We start from the raw sequence: 20,558 nt of genomic DNA, 5'->3' as shown, positions 1-20,558 counted from the left end.
ACCACTAACGAAATCGTACAAATTTCTTGAAAGAAAGATACAATTCTAAATTTCCACATGTATAGGATTAGATTATTTGTTGTCGGTGGACCCCACCTGACCTCGGGTCCACAATAACCATCCCTCGCTGAAATAAAAACTAAAAAAAGACTGCACAGATGGAAGCAAGCAGCAGACTTTTGAAGCCTCGATTTTTCACTTGCTTTGGAGTCTGGAGAGTGGTTTACAGGTTGTTAGTTGTTTGCAGCAAAATTGTGGAATGGCGAGTGTGCCGTCTCCGTCGTCTCCTCCAGCCTCACCGTCTTTTGCTTCCAGCTCCGACAACTCCGCCACTGAACCCATCCCTCACTCTCCTCCAAATCCACAGGTTCTATCACTCTCTCTCTCTCTCTACATATATAGATGTGTACACACACACATATATATATTTATATATGTATGCGCATGTTGCATGGTCGGTGTAATATTGATTTCTTATGGGTTCTTTCATTTCATCAATTTTTTTTTTTTAAAATATGTGCAAGGTTGATGCTGGGGTCAACAATGGGGTTCTCAATGTCGACGAGAAAAAGCCTGATATTTCTGCATATTTTGAGTGAGTCTTCTTTCCTTTCTTTTCTTTTTGCGAGTAATTCCCCTTCCTGTTATGTTCATTGTTTTGAGAAATGTATTTGCAATTACCATGCCATTAATTCGCATATTATGAGTATTTTCCCTTGTTCTTTCTTCTCTCTATAGTATTTGGAATATAATTTTCCCAATAACTAAAACTTTAGTGAGCAAGATGAGATTTTGCTTACAGATGTGTGTATTTTATTGCTTTGGCCTACTCGTAAGTTTGGTTTTTGATAGTCACGTAGCAATAAAATCGAAAGGAAAGCATTTCTTGACATACTAACTTTTGCTTCTTCACATACTTTTTTGGCTAAGTGTCTATGAGTTGGTTTTCCAGGTAAAACAAATAAAGAGGGAATTAATTAAAGCAGTTGGGTTCATTAAATTTCACTCCTTTGCCAATTTTTGCAGAGTCCTGAATTTTGAAATTGAGCTAGAATAAACTTCCCAAAAATTGAATAGATTGTAAAGGACCAGCGTAAACTCTGCAGAGAGAATATAAACCATGTTTTAGTTACGGATAATTGTGACCTAAATATTTATGAGAGATGGAACTATCTTATGTGGATACTTCTTCAGAAAACCGTGTTTGCATCATTTTGACATACATTCTCTGATTGAATTTAGTTACTTGTACATGGACAGAATAATTCAAGTTGTTTCATATTTTTTTAAAATTCAGTTGTGAAACTCTTCTCAAAATGTCCCATCTTCTGCCCTTCAGTATGCTCACATGTTTTAGAGCTTTCCTGAATATGTTTATTTGATTTTCATGAGTTACTGCTTTCCATATTTGGCATTTGAATTTCCGGGCCTTACACTTACACTTCTAAGCCTTCCTCTCTCCTTTGTATCTGCACTCACACAAACAGAAATGGTAATCTTTATCTACCATGTATACCAGAACAAAGTTTTCTAGATGAATGTAAGTCAGCCTAATTGCAACTTCAGTAATGTAGCAGTCCATGGTGGTGGATGTTTAGCCATCTGAAGTCTTAGTCAACATAATTAACCACTTCATGGAAAGAAAGTACTATGATATGATACTCCTCTTAAATAAGACTGAGGAGGTTCCTTGGTTTACATAATCATACCCCAGTAATAGTATCCTCTGACCTCCAAAGCAGACACATGCTGACTGGGTTCACCCTACTCAAAGCAACTGGTTTCATTCCGACTGACTGATATTGTCAGCAGCCTTGGTCTCTCAGCTTATGCAGTTTTGTTTTGCTGCAGTTGGAGAGGTCAGACACCTTGTCTTACTCCCCCAATGGTAATAAGTAGAGGATTGTATATAATTCATAACATCTTAAAACTATCAAAGGTAAAAAGTTTCTCTTTATTAGAAGCTTATTTGGAAAGTCTTTGACCTATGCCCTTCCTTCTAGACTCAGTGATGCTTTTGTTGCAAACTTTGTCTGGGTCTATGCCAGGGACCTCTCTGTGTAGTTAGCTGATGTAGATGACATCATTTACCTCTCTTCCTTTTTCTTAAGAGAACGCAGAGTTTATGTGAATTACATCTAATAGCTCAGATTCCCATTACATGGTGCTTTTGTTGTTGTGAATGCATGAAATCGGTCATGGTTGGTGACGAGTTTTCATTACGCAAATTAGGTCTGTCTGCAATGCAGGAAGCCCAAAAGGCTTACTGATGCCTTGTTGATCTACTAGTTATGATCTTAGTCATTTAAAATCATGTGACATGTGAGTATTAAGTAATCTTAAGGGCTAGGATTAACAGGTTATTTTGTAACCAGTGGCTAGCTGGGAGAGCTGTTTTAACAATATCTTATTGTGAGTCTTTGTAATAAGATTTTTGACAGAATATGTATCGTCAGATTACAGAATTTCTTTTGGATCACTCTTGCCCTAGACATTCAGTTATCATTAGTACTGGTTTGCTCCTATTGGTGCCTTCTTCGGATTCTGTTTTTCTCTTGCTGCAAGCTTAGTGGAAAGTTTTCTGCTGCTCCAGGATTTTATCCTTCATGCTTATAATGCATCTTAACTTCTCTTGTATGTTATATTACAAATTTGAACCAGAGGGTGGGCGATAAACTATGTCCTTTGTTTGTGTTAGTGATCTTCACAGTGCCAACATTGAAAAGTTCAAGAAATATGAAGCTGACTACAGTCGTTGGTTGACTGCAAAATACTTCTCAAAGAAGAATCTGTATGGAGGTGTGCAGCATTTTTTTTTTTTTCAAATCTATGATGCGGAATACATTTTAAACCACAGCTTTTTATTATTGAATTGTAATGATGATGAAGGCAAGTGAAAGAGTTATTCAAAATTAAAATTACTTCATTCTTGCAGGCAACATCTTTGATGAAGATATGACAATCCAGGATGAGATTATTAAGTCAAGCAGGTACAATTATTGAAGCATGTGTTTTTTTGCCTGAAATATCGTAGATTTTTATTTTTCAGAATCTAATCATGTTGAGTTCCTCATTGTCTAGGTGGCCTTGTACCCGATCATATGCAGACCCAGTGCAGGGTTTTGAAGAACAGAGCAACAGCTGTTCAACTTCTACTATAGCCGAGTCCCCATCTAACATCTCAAATGGGAAGCACCTAGCAAAGAAGAACAGTTGATGATAGTTTTTGTCGATTTTCTAGGACCTACATATATCATATTTTGTACACAAATAAACGTGTTGAATGATGATGGGTGCTAACATATTACTGAATTACATGAACCCAAGATTTTGGAAATCTCTAATTCAGCTATTAGGAGTTTCTTATGGCAATTGATGTCTTTGCATCAGATGCCTGCCGTATTAATTTTATTGAGCAACGCATAGTTGAGATGCAAATCGTTGGCAAATAACATAATGACATACACCATCGCTGAAGCATAAAATGGCTTCGCAGAACAACTAAAAAGCACAATATTACATGCATACAGCCTTACCACAACTCAACTGGGAGATTTGTATTGCACCAGTTAAACTCATATATCTTTGACTGTATTTACCTAATATAAAGAAAAGGGAAAATTTTATGCATCAATACTAGTGAAACCCTGTACCGAATGAAGTTCCTCCATGTTTCATAGCAGAGATGTAATCATGGGGTACTGGAATCTTCGGCTCTAAGTCGATTGCCATTGGTGTTGGTGGTGGTGACATCTCCCACATTCCTCAGAGGTGTTATGAGATCGGCAAGGAGGATTTGGAGGGAAGAAACTCTCTCTTTCAATTGAGCATTCTCCTGGAGGATCTGCTGGTTGCCCTCTAACAGTTGGATGAGCTTCTCCGAGAGCTGGCGATTCGTAGCATGGAGCTGATCCACCTGATACTGCAGCTCTTCAATCTGCTTCTTCTTGCGCATCCGTGACCTTCTTGCAGACTCTCTGTTGGATATCATTCTCTTGAGCCTCCTTTCATAGTTAATGCTTTGCTCCCCTGCTTCATCAAAGGCAGTTTCATTGCTGAGAGAAGAGGTGTTTGGTGAGAAATCATGGATGTGAGAGAGGGGGAAGAACCTAGTGGGGCAAAGTGATATGGAATCCATATTGTGAACTGGATTTGGATGGGATTGAGTTGGGATAGAATGACTAGTTAAGTAGTGGAGTCCCTTTGATTCATTTGGCTCCATCAAGGTGAAGAACTTTCAGGTGACTAGGAGGGGAAGAGAGAGAAATTTCACAAGGGGTTTTAGTGTTTTAGAGAACAAGTACCATACTGAATTTATAGTGAGCTTGTAGCAACTATATATACACACACGCGCGCATTTCTTGGCATTCAAGTTTTAAGAAATTTGACTGGAAGGAACTGCGGTTTTGTTTATGAGATATGGCTCTAGCTAACTAGGGAGATTAATTGACGCAAGGACGCAAGCACATTAGCTTCTTGTCATGTATTGTAATGTTGTTTAACTTTTTTTTTTTTCTTTGTCTTCACATGAATTCATATCAACATCTCAAGGCAAGACCTGAAGAGAGGGATGCTAATTTCAGGAGATGCGTGCAGAATTATGAAAGAATTTAGAGTGGATGATCACATTAATTTGCATATTTTACATTACTTCCTCGGAACGTCTCGCCAAGAATGTGCTTAACAGAGAAATTAGGATTTGCTATAAATGCAGGGAAAGGCTAGTTCATGAAGACAAGTGATCTCATGAAATGGACAGATTGATCTTTCAACCGAAAGGTTTACAAGGTTTGTTTGTGTTGTTGTATGGATGGATCATACAAAAGTGAAAATATGACTTAAACTCCTACTTAAGCTTTTTTTGGTTGCTTCTAGGATTAATGTAGGTGATAAATACCAATAAATTATCTTGATTAAGAAGCTTACACATTTACTTTAATGAATTCCAAGTGATTAAATGTCTTTTCCATGACATTTAAGGATGCAAAGCTATGCCTCTATCTCTATGTACAAAAATAAGCAACCTAGTTTAAGGACAAAGGAAGTTGTAAAATATTTCTTTCATGAGTTTTGATGCAGAAATGCGTGAAAGTTATTAATAGGACACAAACAAACGTTTCCGGCAGAAAAAAGAAAAAAACAAGGTACAAATGATGGGCATCATCAGCTTACTTTTGCTAAATTGGTTACAGAAGAAACATAAATTTTATTTGATTTTGTGGTTGAACATTTAATCCAATATATTGACTATCATTAAAAAATGCTCAGTCTGCATAAGCAAGCACCAATTGTTGTGTTTTAATGCTTCTTTTCTTTTTCCCAAATTGCCACCCCTGAGAAAATATACAAGGAATGTAGTGGATAAAATCCCTATAATTTAGTAGCATAGAGTCATTCGAATTCTAATTTTACCCAATAATTTGATTTCAACGGATGGGGGTTCTTTCTAACTTGTTCTTCTTCTTTTTCTCCTTTTTCTTTTTGAGTGAGATGCAGCTGTTTCATGAGTTTAACGCAAATATGCTTTTGCTTTTTCTACTGATGGAATTACTTTTTTCGTTTCCTATCAAAGAAAAAACATGTCCAGATGGGTAGTTTAGGCCTCCAAAATCTCTAAGGATGAAAGAACACACAAAAAATAAAACATATTATTACATTATATGCTTGACCTGACCATCATAAGGGAGGAATTCCCATAAAAAATGTTAACAATGATCAGAAATAATTAACATGATAATCCAGCCATAAAACATTCTTATACTCTCATCAAAACAAACAAAGCATCCTGAATCATCTTATCCTCCATCTTTTAACCAAATACAAGAGGTAAACACTTCGCCACAGCGATATCTACATTTTCAAAAACCTAAAGCTGACTTTCAAAAAAATACCTCATCATAATCAAAGCCAAGAGGATGCGCTTGGGTCCTTCTGCCCTCAACAGAATGAGTTGGGGTCCTTCTGCCCTCATACGCAGCATCATCGGTAGGTAATTCATGTCGACAAACAGGACATGTATTTCTGATGCGCAGCCATGGGACAATGCAATCACCATGGTACCTATGTGCACAAGGCAGCTGCTTTGCTTGTTCCCCAATATTCATGTCATCCTTACAAACAGCGCAAAGTGCATTACTGTTGTCCACATCCTCCTGAGTCAAAACCACTGAGGGAAGATTTTCAACAACAGCGTTGGCAGCCGGAGGCCTCCCCGTTGATGCATTCTCATTCTCAGAGAATTGCCCAAACAACAAATCATACTCTGCAGTGTAGATATAATCATCATGATCTCCCCCATTGAACGGTTCAGCATCTGGGTTTGTCTCCCAATTACTGGCATTCAACAGAACTTCCCATTCTAAACTCTCCAAAGGTTCAATTCTCTCCACACTCACTTCCTCTTCAGGAGCAATTATTGTCGAAACTGAAACTGAGACCGATCCTGATTCAGTATGATCGGGATCAATAAACATGCTGAAGACCTCTCGCTCCTCACTGCCGCTGTCAACTTCTTCCCACTCGAAATCTTCGTTATTTTCCCTGTGGTCTTCCAAAAGAAGCGAATCCCAACAAAGTGGGATGCTTGTATCATCGTCACAGTCATCCGGAAGATGATACGCACTATGCTCATCCACAGAATTCAAATCAATCCCAATAACCCCATTCTCATCCTCCTCATCTGAATCGGACCCAAATCCAACGAGCCGCACGCAATTCTCAAAAGCTTCAGCCCTACTTAAATTAGACGTTGCCTCACCAGATTCAGACCCAGAAACCCTCCTTCCCACGAAGAAATCGTCCTCGTCAGGATCATCAATACCATCACCATCCAAACAATGCCTAGAATCTAAGCCTGACCCTAACCCTAAACTTAAATCGAGGTCCAAACCACCCATACCCACATCGCAATCGCAATCGCAATCGCAATTCCCCTCAATAACCCCAAAACTGAAATCATCGTTAAGAGCTTCAGAAACCGAAACGGAACGAACGGTTACCTGAGACTGCTCGACGCGTTGCTGGAAGAGATCCATGACGAAATTGACCTGGTTCTCGCGGTCCTCCAGGTTGGAAATGGAACTGGGCTCCGAGACTTCGTTGTTCCGAATGACGTGGATGGTAGATTGGTATTGGGAGAAGAGGTCGTCGCAGTCTTCGTCTTCGTCTTCGTCTTCGTCTTCGTCTTCGTGGACGGTGAGGATGTGGGCGCGGAGGGAGCGATCGGAGGGCGGGAATTCGAGATCGGAGGAGTAGACGTCGAAGTCGTGGTGGGCCCAGTTGGGGAGGGGGTCTAGGGTTAAGGATTGGCGAGGTTCGTCGTCTGGGTCGTGGAGGTGAAGGAAGGTGACCTCTGCCATTGACGTGTAATTTTCTTCGGGTTCGGTTCTGGTTTGCTTTGAATTGTGAATCAACCAAAATTTTGAGGGTTTTAAAGTTTGTAATGTAGCAACAGTGAAATTACGGCTAAACCCCTCTTTTTTTGCAAAATAGACGTGTGTGGTTTGGATTTTCACGTCTCTCGTGTTGGCTGTATGTCACTCACTGAATTCGCATATAAGATATTAACATGAATTTATTTATTGCTGAGTTACAATAATAACCTGCTAACTTTGAACTCCAACTATTTTCTACTTTACTCAATATCTCCAATTTCAACTCCATCATCAATTACATAAGGGTATTTATAACAATCTAACATTAGAGTGAAAATAAAATTTTAACTTATTCTATGAAAGAAATCCTAATTCAAATAAAATTAGCTCTGCACCTGATTTTAAATCTCATTTTTCTTAAATTAGATTAATCTAGAGTAAAGTTGTCTGAATTTCGTATTTTTTATTTAAAATAAATTAATTGCAAACTTAACAATTTCTAATAGGAAACCTTTACCTTGGCCTTGAGAACCTCCTTTCTTTCCTAGGAAACCAGACCACATATTTTTTTTTTTGGTCAACCATGGCCGCATTTGATCTGCTTCTTGGTAGGTTCATGATCGTTTTAGGTGGCCCATTCTGAGCCCACAACATGTTTTAGGCCCAATAATTCTTACATTAAATGAAACCTGTTTGTGAGGTGAGGTCACAATTTTTCAGAGAGTCCCAAATATATAGTACTTTAAGAAAATGATCTCACTTCCACACACACAAAAAAAAAAAAAAAAAAAAAAGTGATCTATTTTTATTATTAAAAATAATAAAATAAAATAAAAATGAAGAAATAGAGGCTCTGATGTTTACGTAATTACATAGCACACACTTATGATGTGACGCATCCCTAATACATGCGATGCGACTCTAGATAGAAAAAAGGAAAGAAAAAATTGAGACAAATTCTTGTCTAGGTCGTATTACTTGAATGTTAATCCCAGATGGTATTAGCAAATCTCATCTCTAAGCTATGCATTCAAACTCCATGTAATTAATTAGTGAATTGGAGAGGACCTTACCTTACTTGATCAATTTCTTCATGAATGGATTAGATGCTCGTCGAGTTACTTCTGCCTTCTTCACTTTCTCTTGATCATTTGATGGGGCAGGTGATTGTGCCTGAGACGTTTCCCCTACCTTCTTCATGTCTCCTGCATTGTTCACCTTTGCACCATTTTTCCCCTCTGTCGTTTTTACCTTCCCAAGATCAGCCGCCATTGCAGCTTGTTTTTCTTCTGTTTTCTCTATCCCAACCTTAGCTTCTTGTGTTTTGGCTTTCTTTGTAAATATGGGAGCCGACAGTTTTGATGATGATAATGGAATGTCATTCCCTGGCAACTTACTCTGCTTGGTAGAGAAAATTGTCTTGCTGGGTGCAATGTCATTCGTGATCAAGGATGCGTTGCAGTTTGAGTTAGGGAAAGTGGTTTCCAAGGCTCTTTTACTTTCATTGAGCAACCTTTCCTGTTAGAATTTATAAGAGATCATAAGAAACTGCAGGATGAAAATGGAAACAGATTGGTTTCCAATGTGGCTAACTCTAAGTGGAGATATGCACTCATAGTTCGATATTGAAACCTTACCTCCAGTATGTTATTGAACCTTTCAGCCAAGTTAGGGAGCTTCAGAACAGTAACAAGCTTAATTGCACCCCTTACTGATTTTTCCAGGGATAGAAGCTTCACAAGTTCAGTGGCTCTCACAAGCTTATCTCCTGAAATAACCACCATAAGCAAGCATTTCAATACTCTCAACATTTTTCATTTTGTTGAATCAAGATTATAAAATTGATGTTGCATTGACTGTAAAAGACTCACCATTGCAGCAGGATGCAATAAGCTTTAAGATACATCTATCTTGAGCTGTTTCTGTATTGAAAGCTTCATCGTCAAGTGAAGTGGTGTCCAAACCAGCACCAGCCACTTCTATTTGCTTTTGAACCTGTAAAGTTACATTCATGTGATCATCTCAGCCATTGACCATCAGTAAGCAGAACAGGCATAGAGCAGGACGTAGAACAAGCTAAAAATATGAAAAGTTTGCACGACAGACAATAAACTCTAGGAGGTGAGGATGAAAGGACGCACCTGTACAAGGTGCATGTTGTTCAGCATAAACTCATTTTCAAGAGCATCTGCTCCTAGATCGGAGGATGCTAGAGGAAATGAAAAGTTTAGCGGAGTGAGGACTGGTTTGGGTATCACCTGAAAAAGTAGGATGGTCAAGAAATGATTTACAAAGGAAAATTTTGAGAGGAAGGAGGTGGTGAGCCATCCCTACCTGCGGGTATAGGTCTGGACTTTTGCAAACTATACAAAACAATTTGCTTGCATTCAACCCAACCACCCAATAATTTTCATCTGACTTCTCTTTACTAGCACTGCATAATAGATTTTTGTTATAAATCAAGTGACAGAATCCAATATCAGAAGCTTTTTATTTAGAGAAGCATTCTATATATGTTCTTTATCAGAGGAATCTTGAACCTGAAGAGAGGGAGCCAACTGCCACCATATTGGCTTGTAAAAACTCTGAGCACACCCTATCAAATAAAATGATAGAGATTTTATATCCAATTTCAAGAGCAGTTGAACTCATAGTAATAGAATTGCTTTAAAATAGAGTGAAAGTACCTTGGAATCATAGGAGCTTAATTGCCCTTCTTCACTAAACCCAAACCATGTTAGATGTGAACCAGGAGTCAAAGGCAGACGTCCTCTAAGAGGCTGGCTCCCATTAGTTATGTTAAGTACTCTATATTCAAGCATCTGCATGTTCAGAAGAAAAAGTAATTCATTTCAGCACATAAAATAGTATGAGATAACAAGTGCAAACCTTCAGCCAGCACTTATGTATCTTCCTACTGGAGTGAGTGGGTGACAGCCCTTTAACAAGAGGAAAATTGATCGATTTTATTAGAACTTATGTCAATGGTATCAACACGCACTTCTGGACTTAATAGTGTTCGAATTTTATAAATCCACATTTCTGAAGTTAAAAAAAGATGAATAGGACATATCAGCACCCGAATATAATATGGGCAATCACTTGAAAGTCAGACCTGCTCATCTGAGGTAAGACATTCAGAAGCATGAGTGACAATAGCAAGCTCATCAATGAAGCCTGATGCAGTCACCACAGGTCCATCAAGGGAGAGAACATGTCTCTGCAATGAAATGCTTTCAGAAAAACAGACATCTCCAGAAACTAACCTCAATATCATCAACCATTTAGAGTAACTTAAAATCAAAAGTGATTGATGAACTAATTTACATTTAAGAATGTATTCAGGAAGGCAAGAATCATATCCATTAAAATCCGATTGCTCCAAAACTAAAAATAACTGAAGTCAACATACCTGCAAACCACCATCAGTGAAAATGCGGAGGAAGTTAAGACTCGTAATTGCTGCTACCCAAGCTGTACCAAGTGCCACAACCTTCACTTCTTCCCCTTCCAATCGCATAGACCACTGGGTTTGCATCACACATCAAAGTCAGCATATACTAAAGTTCTCGTATTCATCATGGATAGGAAGTTACGATATTTAGAGTGTGCATGTATAAATCACCACACCATATAGCATGAATGCATAAATTTTGAAAGGCAACGATTTAACCTCACTATTATTTGCCCAGCTCCTAAATGGCCGATACATGAGAGTACTCATGTTTTTTTCACCCTTGGAGGGATTTGCAAAAACACTTCCATTCTCATTTAGTGAAGCCATGGTAAAACCGAAATGGTCGTTCATTGATGGAACTCTTGGACCTCGGCTTGTATCATGAAAATCAATCTGTATCCAAGACACACTAAAATGTCAGTATGATATAAAGGCACTCCTGGCTAACAAAAACAATTCTATCTTGAAGTCTGTGTGTGGAGGGTGGAGAGAGGAAGAGGAAGAGGATAAGGGAGAGGGAGAGGGTTTGGTCAACTTAAGGCATAGTTTACCTCAATATGGGAGAAGCCGTCATGTTCAATTGTAGTTATAGCTCCAAGCATGTTATAGCACAAAAAGCGCCTTTTCCCAGGCTGCAAAGGAGTGGCGCCTGGCTGGAAGGCCCCCTGCATTTTTGGTCTAACAGATGTCAATTTGCTGCTTACTCCCTCTTTCCCGTTATCAACGCTTTCACTATGTTTACGGCGTGCTTTTTTATGGGACTCAACTTTTGGGAGCAAGCTCAAGTCATCAAAACCGTCCTCTTCTAAATCATTGTCATATGCAGAGTGCTTGTGTAGTCTCTTCCTGCTAGGTGGTTCAGATTCCCCATGGCTATCTTCACCAAGATCACTTAAACTACCAGAAGTGCTAAGCTCCTCACCCTCCTCTTCGTCAAACAAAAGCAGACCATTGCTGTTATTCAATTTTTGATTGGGAACATCTTCAGTGGGAGACTTCATTGATGAAGGAGTCACCGATTCCCACACACCATACTTGCCCGTACAATCAATAACAGCCAGTGCGTTGCCAATTGGCTTCCACGCCAAGCAGCATATTCTCTCATCAAACTTATGCCTGTCAATGTCCTGTTTCTGATCGACATCCCAGATGAGAACCTGCATATCCAAACCAGAAGTGGCCATGTATTTTCCATTAGGTGACCAAGCCAAGAAACAAATAGGCTGTGTGTGGTCACCTCTCAATGAAAACAGCGTCTCAGCTGTGTCTCTATCGTACACCACCACATCGTTTCTCAACCCCGGCACAGCTAATTTGTTTCCATCAGGACTCCAGCTGAGTACGTTCATGATGGAACGGTCGAAACCAGAGTTAGGAGCTATCCCTTTAAGGGTATGCAATGTGGTTCCAGATTGAAGTTCCCAGTATATTACAGTCCCAGTTGAATCAATAGAAGCCAAGTATTCACTGTGGGGATCAAAAGCTAAGCCAGTCACAGATCCTTTGTGTCCTTTGAGAACTCTTGAAATTGAACCATCAACTGTGTTAATAAGCTTAATGCCCTCATCATCACCAGCAGCAGCCAACAAAGTCCCTGATTTGTTAAACGCAAGGGCACGTATTGGCAGCGTGAATCTGGTAATATTAGTCTGAAACTCCCCGCCTAGCAAAGTTGAATTACAAAATTAATCAAACCATAGGTTATTTTTTCCTCGAAATCAAACTGGAGGTTCAAACAAGCATAATTCAAAAGATTATTAGACATGGCAACAATTCGCAAGGCCCAATCAATAATTGAATTTGAAATGACATGCGTAACCAGGTAATGAATAGACATTTACATCCAGGAGTTTACACTGACAAATTCATAACCATAATATGCTTTTGCAATTATAAAACCTCTAATTCTCTAAACACATGCAAGCATTCAGTTTCTTTTTCAGAGATCCAAACACTAGTGAGTTGTAAAATTCAATAATTCCTTCCAATTCCTGCATTTCACAAATCACATTGACAAAATATAATATTACTCAATTTCAAACCCAAAGAATCAAACTGATGCAAGAAACCCCAATTTCTACAAAATCCAAAAAAAAAAACGAAAATCATGAGAAATTGGGGGAAGATAGTGACCAGGAAACTTGTAGAGCTTGACGGAGTGGTCTTCGGACCCAGAGGCGAGGCAGGTGGAGTTGGGGCTGAGAGCTAGGGCAGTAACGCCGTCGCGGTGGTGCTGGAGGAGCTTCGGAGGACTGGAGGGCAGAAGAGAGTCGTGGATGGCGATTGTGGGGTCGGCGGAGGAGGCCGTCACGACGTGGTAGGCTTGCTGGTCCCACAATACCGAGCAGAACGACGGGCGGCCGTTGCTGCTCGTGGCCTTGTGGGCCTCTCGGAGCTTCAGCGATCGGACCTTCATGGCTCGGCGGCTCCAAGGAAACTTGGATTTGGTTTTTATGGCTTTCCGGGTTTGTTTGTTGTTTAAATTGTTTTGTTTTTTGTTTATATTGTAATCGAATTGAGAGAGAAAATCAGTGTGGCTTTTGGCGGGAAATGGGGGTTTGGATTTGGCGGGTAAGATTGAATATTTTGCTGGTGTTGTGGGCTTCTACTGGGCTTTGGAACGTTGTAGAGATTAATATGGGCCCCACTTTTCCTTTCTCAAACTATCAGGACAAGTTATTGGATCATGCTAAAGGTAATAGGCCCACCACCCAAATGCAAGTTTTTTCATCTTCAATTTCATCCATTTGATATCTAATGTTTTTAAATTTGACCAAATTACGTCTTCCGTCAATTTAACCATTAGATTTTCTTTTAAATTGATGATGTGGCAAGTGTGGTACCTACTTTAATGCTAATGTGTGAAAAACAAATTAAGAAAATATGGATTTCTTTTCCGCATATGTGGGGTAAGCTAAGTTCAACTCCATCTCCATACACTATATTAGTTTAGAATACTGATATTGTCAAAAATGAGAGAAACAAAAAATAATTTTTTTCATTCGCCTTCCTTTTTAATCATTTTTCTTTCCTTCATACCCAAATCTGAAATTGCTTTCTATTAGTGGATTCAATGTCGGGTGGAAGAGTATGAGCATGCTGTTTTGGTTTGGTTGATTGGACCTTTTCCAATGAGTTAACAAGGTACACGTGACTCCCAAGGATGCAAAATATACGTATGTAGTGTAGACCGAAGGTTGGTTCCATGTGACCATGTTTTGTAAAAGGCAAAACAACTTTCTTTTTTTATTTGAACATTGAACCCCTATGGTTTGTTTGCCGAACTTGCAAACCAAAAGTTGTCTTTAATTGAAATTTGTTCTCCGAACTTACATATCCACATGCATTTAGAATCCCTAAATTCTTAAAGCTAAGATCTTTTTCGGTCCATCAGCGTACAAATTCTTCAAGCAAAGCCACTGAGAATAAAACTTACTAATAAAAAGTAATTAACATTTCTTTAGGGTTTGTATATTGTTTTGTATGAATGGTGCGCTTTGATTCAGTTTATTTGATCGCATACATAATAGGATTTTAGTGAGTAACATGATGATTGAAATTTGCAAATAAGGTTTTTGAAGACAAAGATTGAATCACCGACTGCAAATTACGTATCTCATATTTCAAAATTCATGTGAATATAAAACGTTTTTCACTTTCATCCGTGTATACCATGGTATTTGAAGTTTGAACCCACTTTTTCACAGTTCACGACTAAAATCAGTCAAATATCGACATGCTTGGGCAGCCTTATGGTAAAAAATAATAATAAATCTAACAGATAAGCTAATTAAGTATGACCAAAGCTTCCTATTCACACTTAAAAAATTACTAAGTCTATAAGGAGGCCTACTATATATGAAGGTGTGCCCAGGCAACTTGGTCAAATCAAATGACAAGCTAAGCTAAGCATGTGCTTATCAAACCTGTTTCTCACTATATATAAAGACCATGTTTCAAAGTCCAAAACCCTATGGCTAACTTGTATGCAGCCAACCTTGGCCTGCCTTGGCCAGAAAAACAAACCTCCTCGTTGCATGCACGGCGGCAGACAGGCGCTGAACACCGTATCTTCCATTCCACGCGATCACATTCACAACACTTTTTCCAAACAATTTCAACTATATATATATATAGAAAAACCATTTTCAATGCCTTTCCATTAACCAAAGCTTAATTTGAACACTGCTTTGTTTTCTGTTATTTGTTTTGATCCTTTTCCCCAGAGAACCCCCAATCATATTTTAATTACGACACATATAGTGTTGACTAGCCGTACGTAGCTTAATTTGCTGCCTTGACCTAGCTCTGGACTCTATAAACACCCCCGTTCCATTTCATAGGGTTCCTCTCTCTTTCGCTAGCTACCCAAAGAAGAAAAGGAACAGAAAGATATGGTGTTTCTAAGGTTCATCATTACCCTTGTACCCTTCTTCATTTTGCTACATGTAACACACGGAGGTACGTACATTTCAACTTACGTATTTGCTCTTTTCCTTAAATTTCTTAAATGATGAAAGTACATATATACATATATAGCTTTGATTCTTAGTTTGATGTTCTTGTAGCTTTGAGCAAAGTACTGGCTTCTGATGAAATTGGGCGACCAATACCAAGAAGAAGCCCCGTAAATGTTGAAAAGGTATACTAGTACATATATTACAGAATACTCTGAAATATACATACATGTTCTAGAAATTTGATATATCTTATTCTCTAATAAAATCAGGAAATTTATGATGGCGTTCCTGCCGCCATGGATGAAGTTGAATGTACAAGAATTGGGAGCAGGAAAATGAGCATGCCTAAAAGGATTTCGGGAATGATAAATGAGGAAGGGTTCAATAATATTGGTAGAGAACGTAGGTTCATCAGAAGCACAAGTAATCGTCGTCGTCGAATGAAGTTCAAAATCGAAGGTTTTATACCTCTCAATGCCGATTATCATGTCCCGAAACCTCATCCACCTAAGAATAACTAAGGAAGAGCAAGAGCACTAGTGGTAGCAGTGAAGGCGGCGGCTTTAGTTTTAGGACACAAAGTTTTGTTATACTCTTCATTTCCTCATTTTGCTAGGTTTTTCTTATATATATAGGTAGCGTTTTGTGATTTTTGTAAACGCTTTTGTTTTTCTATATCTTCTTTGGGTTATCATTTGTGGTTATGTAAGCATTTTGAGGGAGCGACAAATTTGGAGTGTCGTACTTGTATGTATGGAAAAGATATTGGCGTTCTTCAATCTAAGGCCAAAATTCATAGTTGTTATTGGGTTTAGTCCACACTTTTTTTGCTATAGATTTGGGTCCATTGACTTTTATTAATTTTTTCACATGTCAATTTTACCATTTGAGGTACATAAGGAAAGAACAGTAATTGAAAATCCAAATTAATCTATCGATTCTTTCCTTCTAAATAGATTTCAAATTTTAAATTTGGAATCCTTCTATTGCCGCCATGACATAAAAGAGTTAATATAAAACAATGAAAGTAGGAGAATTATTGATGATATCTTTCCAACAAATGTTTACCTGACTACTAGGTAAATATGATATAATATACCTAATTATTAGGTAAATCTATATATATAAAGCAAAATGTAAAGAATGATAAAATATTCAAAATACCATAAAATACCCTTGGTTAATTCAAATATTAAGAATTGAAATTATTAATTAAATGATGATAATATGGTAAATTCACACTTTTTCATATTAAAAAAAGAAAAATTAAAAGAAAAATTAGATAATGAATCCTATTTTTATAGAACACAACTACCCATAAAATAATGTACCTAATTAGTAAATATAACATAATGTACCTAACACATAAATAGTATATTCTACTATACATGATAAACATGAAGATTTTAGATAAAATGTGTGGATTTGAGTGAGACAACCAATAATCGTAAAATGCCACAACAAAAACATGGGAAAAACTGGAAGATAATTAACTATCAAGAAACAAAGGAATCGAAAATGATGTTTTTTTGGGGGACACAAAATCCACATGTGTTAATGGTTAATTGCCTCTTAATTAAAGATATTAGGTGGGAATGAACTTTATAGCAACAAAAACATGAAGAAAAAAAGTGAGCTAAACAAAATAAAATGTAAAACAATGAGAGTATTTTAGTGAGGAATTGTATTATCAAAGAAGAAAACAAACAAACAAAATCAGTGAATAACAAAAGTTGTGGCAAAGAGTAAAAGAATATTTATGTACCTTGTGTATAGGTTGCAATAGTGCAAGAATATTGATTTTGTGCAAATGGGCAGAGTAGATTTCATCAAAATATGATGATTGAAGGGATGAGGGAATAAAGGAAGGGAAAGACTTGGCCAAATTGGGTAGAAGCCATTAGGGTTTCTTGGAAAAATGTAGCTTCCAGCGCCTATAAAAAGAGGCATTTCCTACCCATCATCAACAACACACATCTAGAGAGCAAGCTCCATCTCTCACTCTGAAATTTCTGCAATTTCTTGTCCTACTCCTTCATCTCCTCCCATTTTCTCTTATGGCATGCAATTCCAGAGTCTGACATAGCTATTGTCAGGCTTTGGAAAGTTACCCAAAACAACCCACATTTCAGATAGCAAGCTTCCTTTCTCACCTGCAACACCCAACAAATTCGTGCTCTGTTCATCCTCCTCCCCATTTTCCCCTCTTATGGCAGGCTACTCTAGCATTTGACATAGTCATTGTCAAGTTGCCGAAAGTAATACTCAAGCCACATATTCCTCTCTTTTTCCTTATTCTCAGCCAAACCTCTCTGCGAGCTCTTCATCTCATACCTTAATACCCTTTTCCCCCTAGGAACACTTAGTTTTCTTTTAAGTGCCAAACTCATGACAATTTTGCTCTCATGCCACAAGCTTCTCATGTCAAGCTATAAAATTTATCTGTAAGCTGTTATTATTTTTGTTGGTGAAGGTAACCAATGTGTTTTCTAAGGCCCTATTGTCCTTTCGAAGTATTCTTGGGGCTTGATATTCGAACTCAGGCTCAATGGGCAATTTCATCCATTTTGTTATTTATGGCAGCCCAGTCCGTAGTAGCTGCCGGAACGAAAAAGTCCCTACACATCTTAATTAAAAATATTAGGTGGGAATGAACTTTATAGCAACAAAAACATGAAGAAAAAAAGTGAGCTAAACAAAATAAAATGTAAAACAATGAGAGTATTTTACTGAGGAATTGTATTATCAAAGAAGAAAGCAAACAAACAAAATTAGTGAATAACAAAAGTTGTGGCAAAGAGTAAAAGAATATTTATGTACCTTGTGTATAGGTTGCAATAGTGCAAGAATACAAAGCCACAACAGAAAGAAAGCCAATGTTCATATAGGATCATGACTGAAATTAAAGGAGATGTGATTTGTTGCCTTATTTAATTATTTCAAATATATAATAGCTAATTATTATGACACAAATAAATTTCTTACCTTATTTATTTTTTAGGGACATGATGGGAATAACAAAGTAATTTAAAAGTGAAAAAAAAATGTAATCATATATGGCACAAAAGTCTAAGAACTTGTATTAACAACGACAAATACAAAGATTACATCCAACTTCTGTTTTTGATTTTGGAGTTGTACACCGAATTTTCTAAAAGATATTAAATGTTCAAAAATTACAATTCATTCTAAGGCCCAAAAGAAAAGAAAAGAGAAAGGCCCGCCCATTAAAAGGAAAAACCACCAAATTGGTATTGGTTGGTAGTAAATATTTAATTTTAATATTATTATATTCATGCCTATTTTCACTCTAATTTCCATTTCGCATCGATTGCAAATTTTTACTGCCCGCCGGTATTTCCAATGCAGCCAGACGATCCACCAAACTATCCAACTCCTTCACCGAGCTCCCGCCTTCTTTGATGGCCTCGAGTGCCGCTTCACGCAACTCCACGGCTCGCTCCCTCTCGACCCGCTTCACACTCACCGATTCCGCCACCACTCGGGCCAACTCGTCCGAGTCAGGCACGCTTCCCGCCCCCTTGCACACCCTGACCCCCACCTTCAGCTGGTCCACCAGCAACGTGGCGTTGCTGAATTGGTCAGCCCCCATGGGCCACGCCAGCATCGGCACACCTGCCACCACCGCCTCAAGCACCGAGTTCCACCCGCAGTGAGTCAAGAACGACCCCACCGCTCGGTGCCTCAAGATAAAGACCTGCGGTGCCCACCCTCTTATCACCAGGCCCCTTCCCCGCCACTCGATCGTCGAACCCGGGAGGAACAGCGCCGTAATCTCCCTCCGCGTGTCCCTTCGTGGGGCCCTTCACCGACCACACGAAGCGGACTCCGCTCTTCTCCAATCCCGACGCCAGCGCCTCCATCTGGCGATTGGTCAACACGGCTTGAGTCCCGAAGCACACGTACACCACCTTGTGATCCTCTACGCACGCGTCCAGCCACGACTTGATGCGGTCTACGGAAACCGAGCTGGACCCGCCCCTCTGTGCAGGCCCAGATAGGTCATTATAATCCGGCGGGACCAGCGGTCCAACGGCCCACACGCGATCGTGGCCCAGCTCATTCTTGAGATGCTCGAGATAAACTCGCTCCAACTCGGTGAACGAGTTGACGACGAGTCCCCAGCTGGCCCTGTTGGCGTCGAAGCCGTCCTTGATGAATTCCGAATCTGGGTCTCCCTCGACGTAGGAGCGGTAGACGGTGGAGAGCTGCCACCAGGGGTATTTCGGGGAATTCGGAATTTCGGGGAACGAGAAGACCTGGTTTTGGTCGTTGGGGTCGTCTCGTTTGAGGAGGCGGTGCCAGAGCGAGTCGATGACGGAGAGGGCCAAGGCGCCGGAGGGGGAGAAGACGAGCCTCTGTATGCCGAGCTGGGTAGCGAGGCGGTGGGCCCAGCCCAAGAACATGTCGGAGATGATGGCGACGGGAGGGTTGGGGTGGGAGGTGAACCAACGGAGGAGAGGGTGGTGGAGTTGGCCTAAGGCGCACATCATGGCGAGGAAGGAGTGGACGGGGAGGTCCTTGACGTTCTCGAAGCCGGCGGGGAGGGAGGGGTGGGAGGGGAGAGGGAGGACGAGGGTTTGGATGGAATTATTAGGGTGGTTGTGGGCGGAGAGGAGAGGTTGGAGAAAAGGGAGGTTTTTGGGGGTGACGAGAATGGTGATGGTGAGGCCGCGGTTGGCGAGTTGGTGGGTGAGGTCGAGGAGAGGGATCATGTGACCCTGTGCTGGGTATGGGAACACCAAGACATGGGTTGCATGGTTTGGGGTGGTGGTGCTTGAACTGGTCATGGTGATCGAGAGCAGTTAGGACGTTTTTTCAAAGCTCTGTGGCAGTGGAATGTGTTTGAGAGTTGTGGTACATCAATGGTGGAAGGAAACTGGAAAGTAAGCTTTAGGAGTGGGGTTAGGTCATCATTTATCGCCGTGACTCGTGAGAACATTTTTGCTTTAACATCACTTTTTCCTTTTGTTTATATATCTCATTACTTTAATTGTCGTTAAAATAAAAATATGGTAAGTGTAGCATTATGCTATATGATCTGGAAAATTAAAGTCATTCAAAAATGCGACATGGTGGTTGTAAGTCATTCAACAATGCGACATGGTGGTTGTAATTATTTTTTATATTTTGCGCGAAATGTAGGTATTGTATTTGGTATCCTGTCAATTTAACCACATATAAAAACACATTGATTTAAATACAAATTAATCGGAAAACTAACCATTTTAGTTAACAAATCTCAAA

At 39.3% G+C, this 20,558-nt stretch overlaps 6 protein-coding genes across 6 annotated transcripts; 2 read left to right on the top strand and 4 right to left on the bottom strand.

Annotated features, from left to right (window-relative positions):
• The first annotated feature begins 151 nt into the window (after positions 1-151).
• LOC103338619 (uncharacterized) lies at positions 152-3,372 on the top strand. The gene is made up of 5 exons (XM_008241837.2): positions 152-367; positions 525-595; positions 2,699-2,799; positions 2,936-2,990; positions 3,082-3,372. Exons 1-5 carry the CDS (start codon positions 260-262, stop codon positions 3,215-3,217), a joined length of 471 nt encoding a protein of 156 aa, XP_008240059.1. The 5' UTR covers positions 152-259; the 3' UTR covers positions 3,218-3,372.
• Positions 3,373-3,488: 116 nt separating this feature from the next.
• On the bottom strand, positions 3,489-5,466 carry BZIP75 (basic leucine-zipper 75). Its single transcript, XM_008241838.2, has one exon. It carries the CDS (start codon positions 4,220-4,222, stop codon positions 3,692-3,694), a length of 531 nt encoding a protein of 176 aa, XP_008240060.2. The 5' UTR covers positions 4,223-5,466; the 3' UTR covers positions 3,489-3,691.
• Positions 5,467-5,620: 154 nt separating this feature from the next.
• LOC103338621 (uncharacterized) lies at positions 5,621-7,416 on the bottom strand. Its single transcript, XM_089041078.1, has one exon. It carries the CDS (start codon positions 7,356-7,358, stop codon positions 5,880-5,882), a length of 1,479 nt encoding a protein of 492 aa, XP_088897204.1. The 5' UTR covers positions 7,359-7,416; the 3' UTR covers positions 5,621-5,879.
• Positions 7,417-8,201: 785 nt separating this feature from the next.
• On the bottom strand, positions 8,202-13,330 carry LOC103338623 (transducin family protein / WD-40 repeat family protein). Its single transcript, XM_008241840.2, has 12 exons — positions 12,964-13,330; positions 11,382-12,493; positions 11,047-11,223; positions 10,786-10,899; positions 10,489-10,593; positions 10,061-10,195; positions 9,914-9,969; positions 9,708-9,807; positions 9,515-9,631; positions 9,245-9,368; positions 9,011-9,141; positions 8,202-8,891 (listed from the first exon to the last, which is right to left on the bottom strand). Exons 1-12 carry the CDS (start codon positions 13,244-13,246, stop codon positions 8,448-8,450), a joined length of 2,898 nt encoding a protein of 965 aa, XP_008240062.2. The 5' UTR covers positions 13,247-13,330; the 3' UTR covers positions 8,202-8,447.
• Positions 13,331-15,224: 1,894 nt separating this feature from the next.
• Positions 15,225-16,326, top strand: LOC148915436 (uncharacterized). Its single transcript, XM_089041912.1, has 3 exons — positions 15,225-15,291; positions 15,399-15,472; positions 15,560-16,326. The coding sequence occupies exons 1-3, from the start codon at positions 15,225-15,227 to the stop codon at positions 15,809-15,811; spliced, it is 393 nt and encodes a 130-aa protein (XP_088898038.1). The 3' UTR covers positions 15,812-16,326.
• A 2,021-nt stretch (positions 16,327-18,347) lies between these two features.
• On the bottom strand, positions 18,348-20,361 carry LOC103338624 (UDP-glycosyltransferase 89B2-like). The gene is given in 2 exon segments (XM_008241841.3): positions 18,348-19,044; positions 19,046-20,361. Coding segments are annotated over 2 exon segments (1,500 nt in total). The 5' UTR covers positions 20,102-20,361; the 3' UTR covers positions 18,348-18,600.
• Positions 20,362-20,558: the final 197 nt, after the last annotated feature.

This window comes from Prunus mume, linkage group LG7 (assembly GCF_029339155.1).
Source record: "Prunus mume cultivar Tortuosa linkage group LG7, ASM2933915v1, whole genome shotgun sequence".
In the NCBI taxonomy this organism is placed as follows: domain Eukaryota; kingdom Viridiplantae; phylum Streptophyta; class Magnoliopsida; order Rosales; family Rosaceae; genus Prunus; species Prunus mume.
The sequence above is the reverse complement of the archived record's forward strand: the minus strand, read 5'-3'. Positions and strand labels throughout refer to the sequence as shown.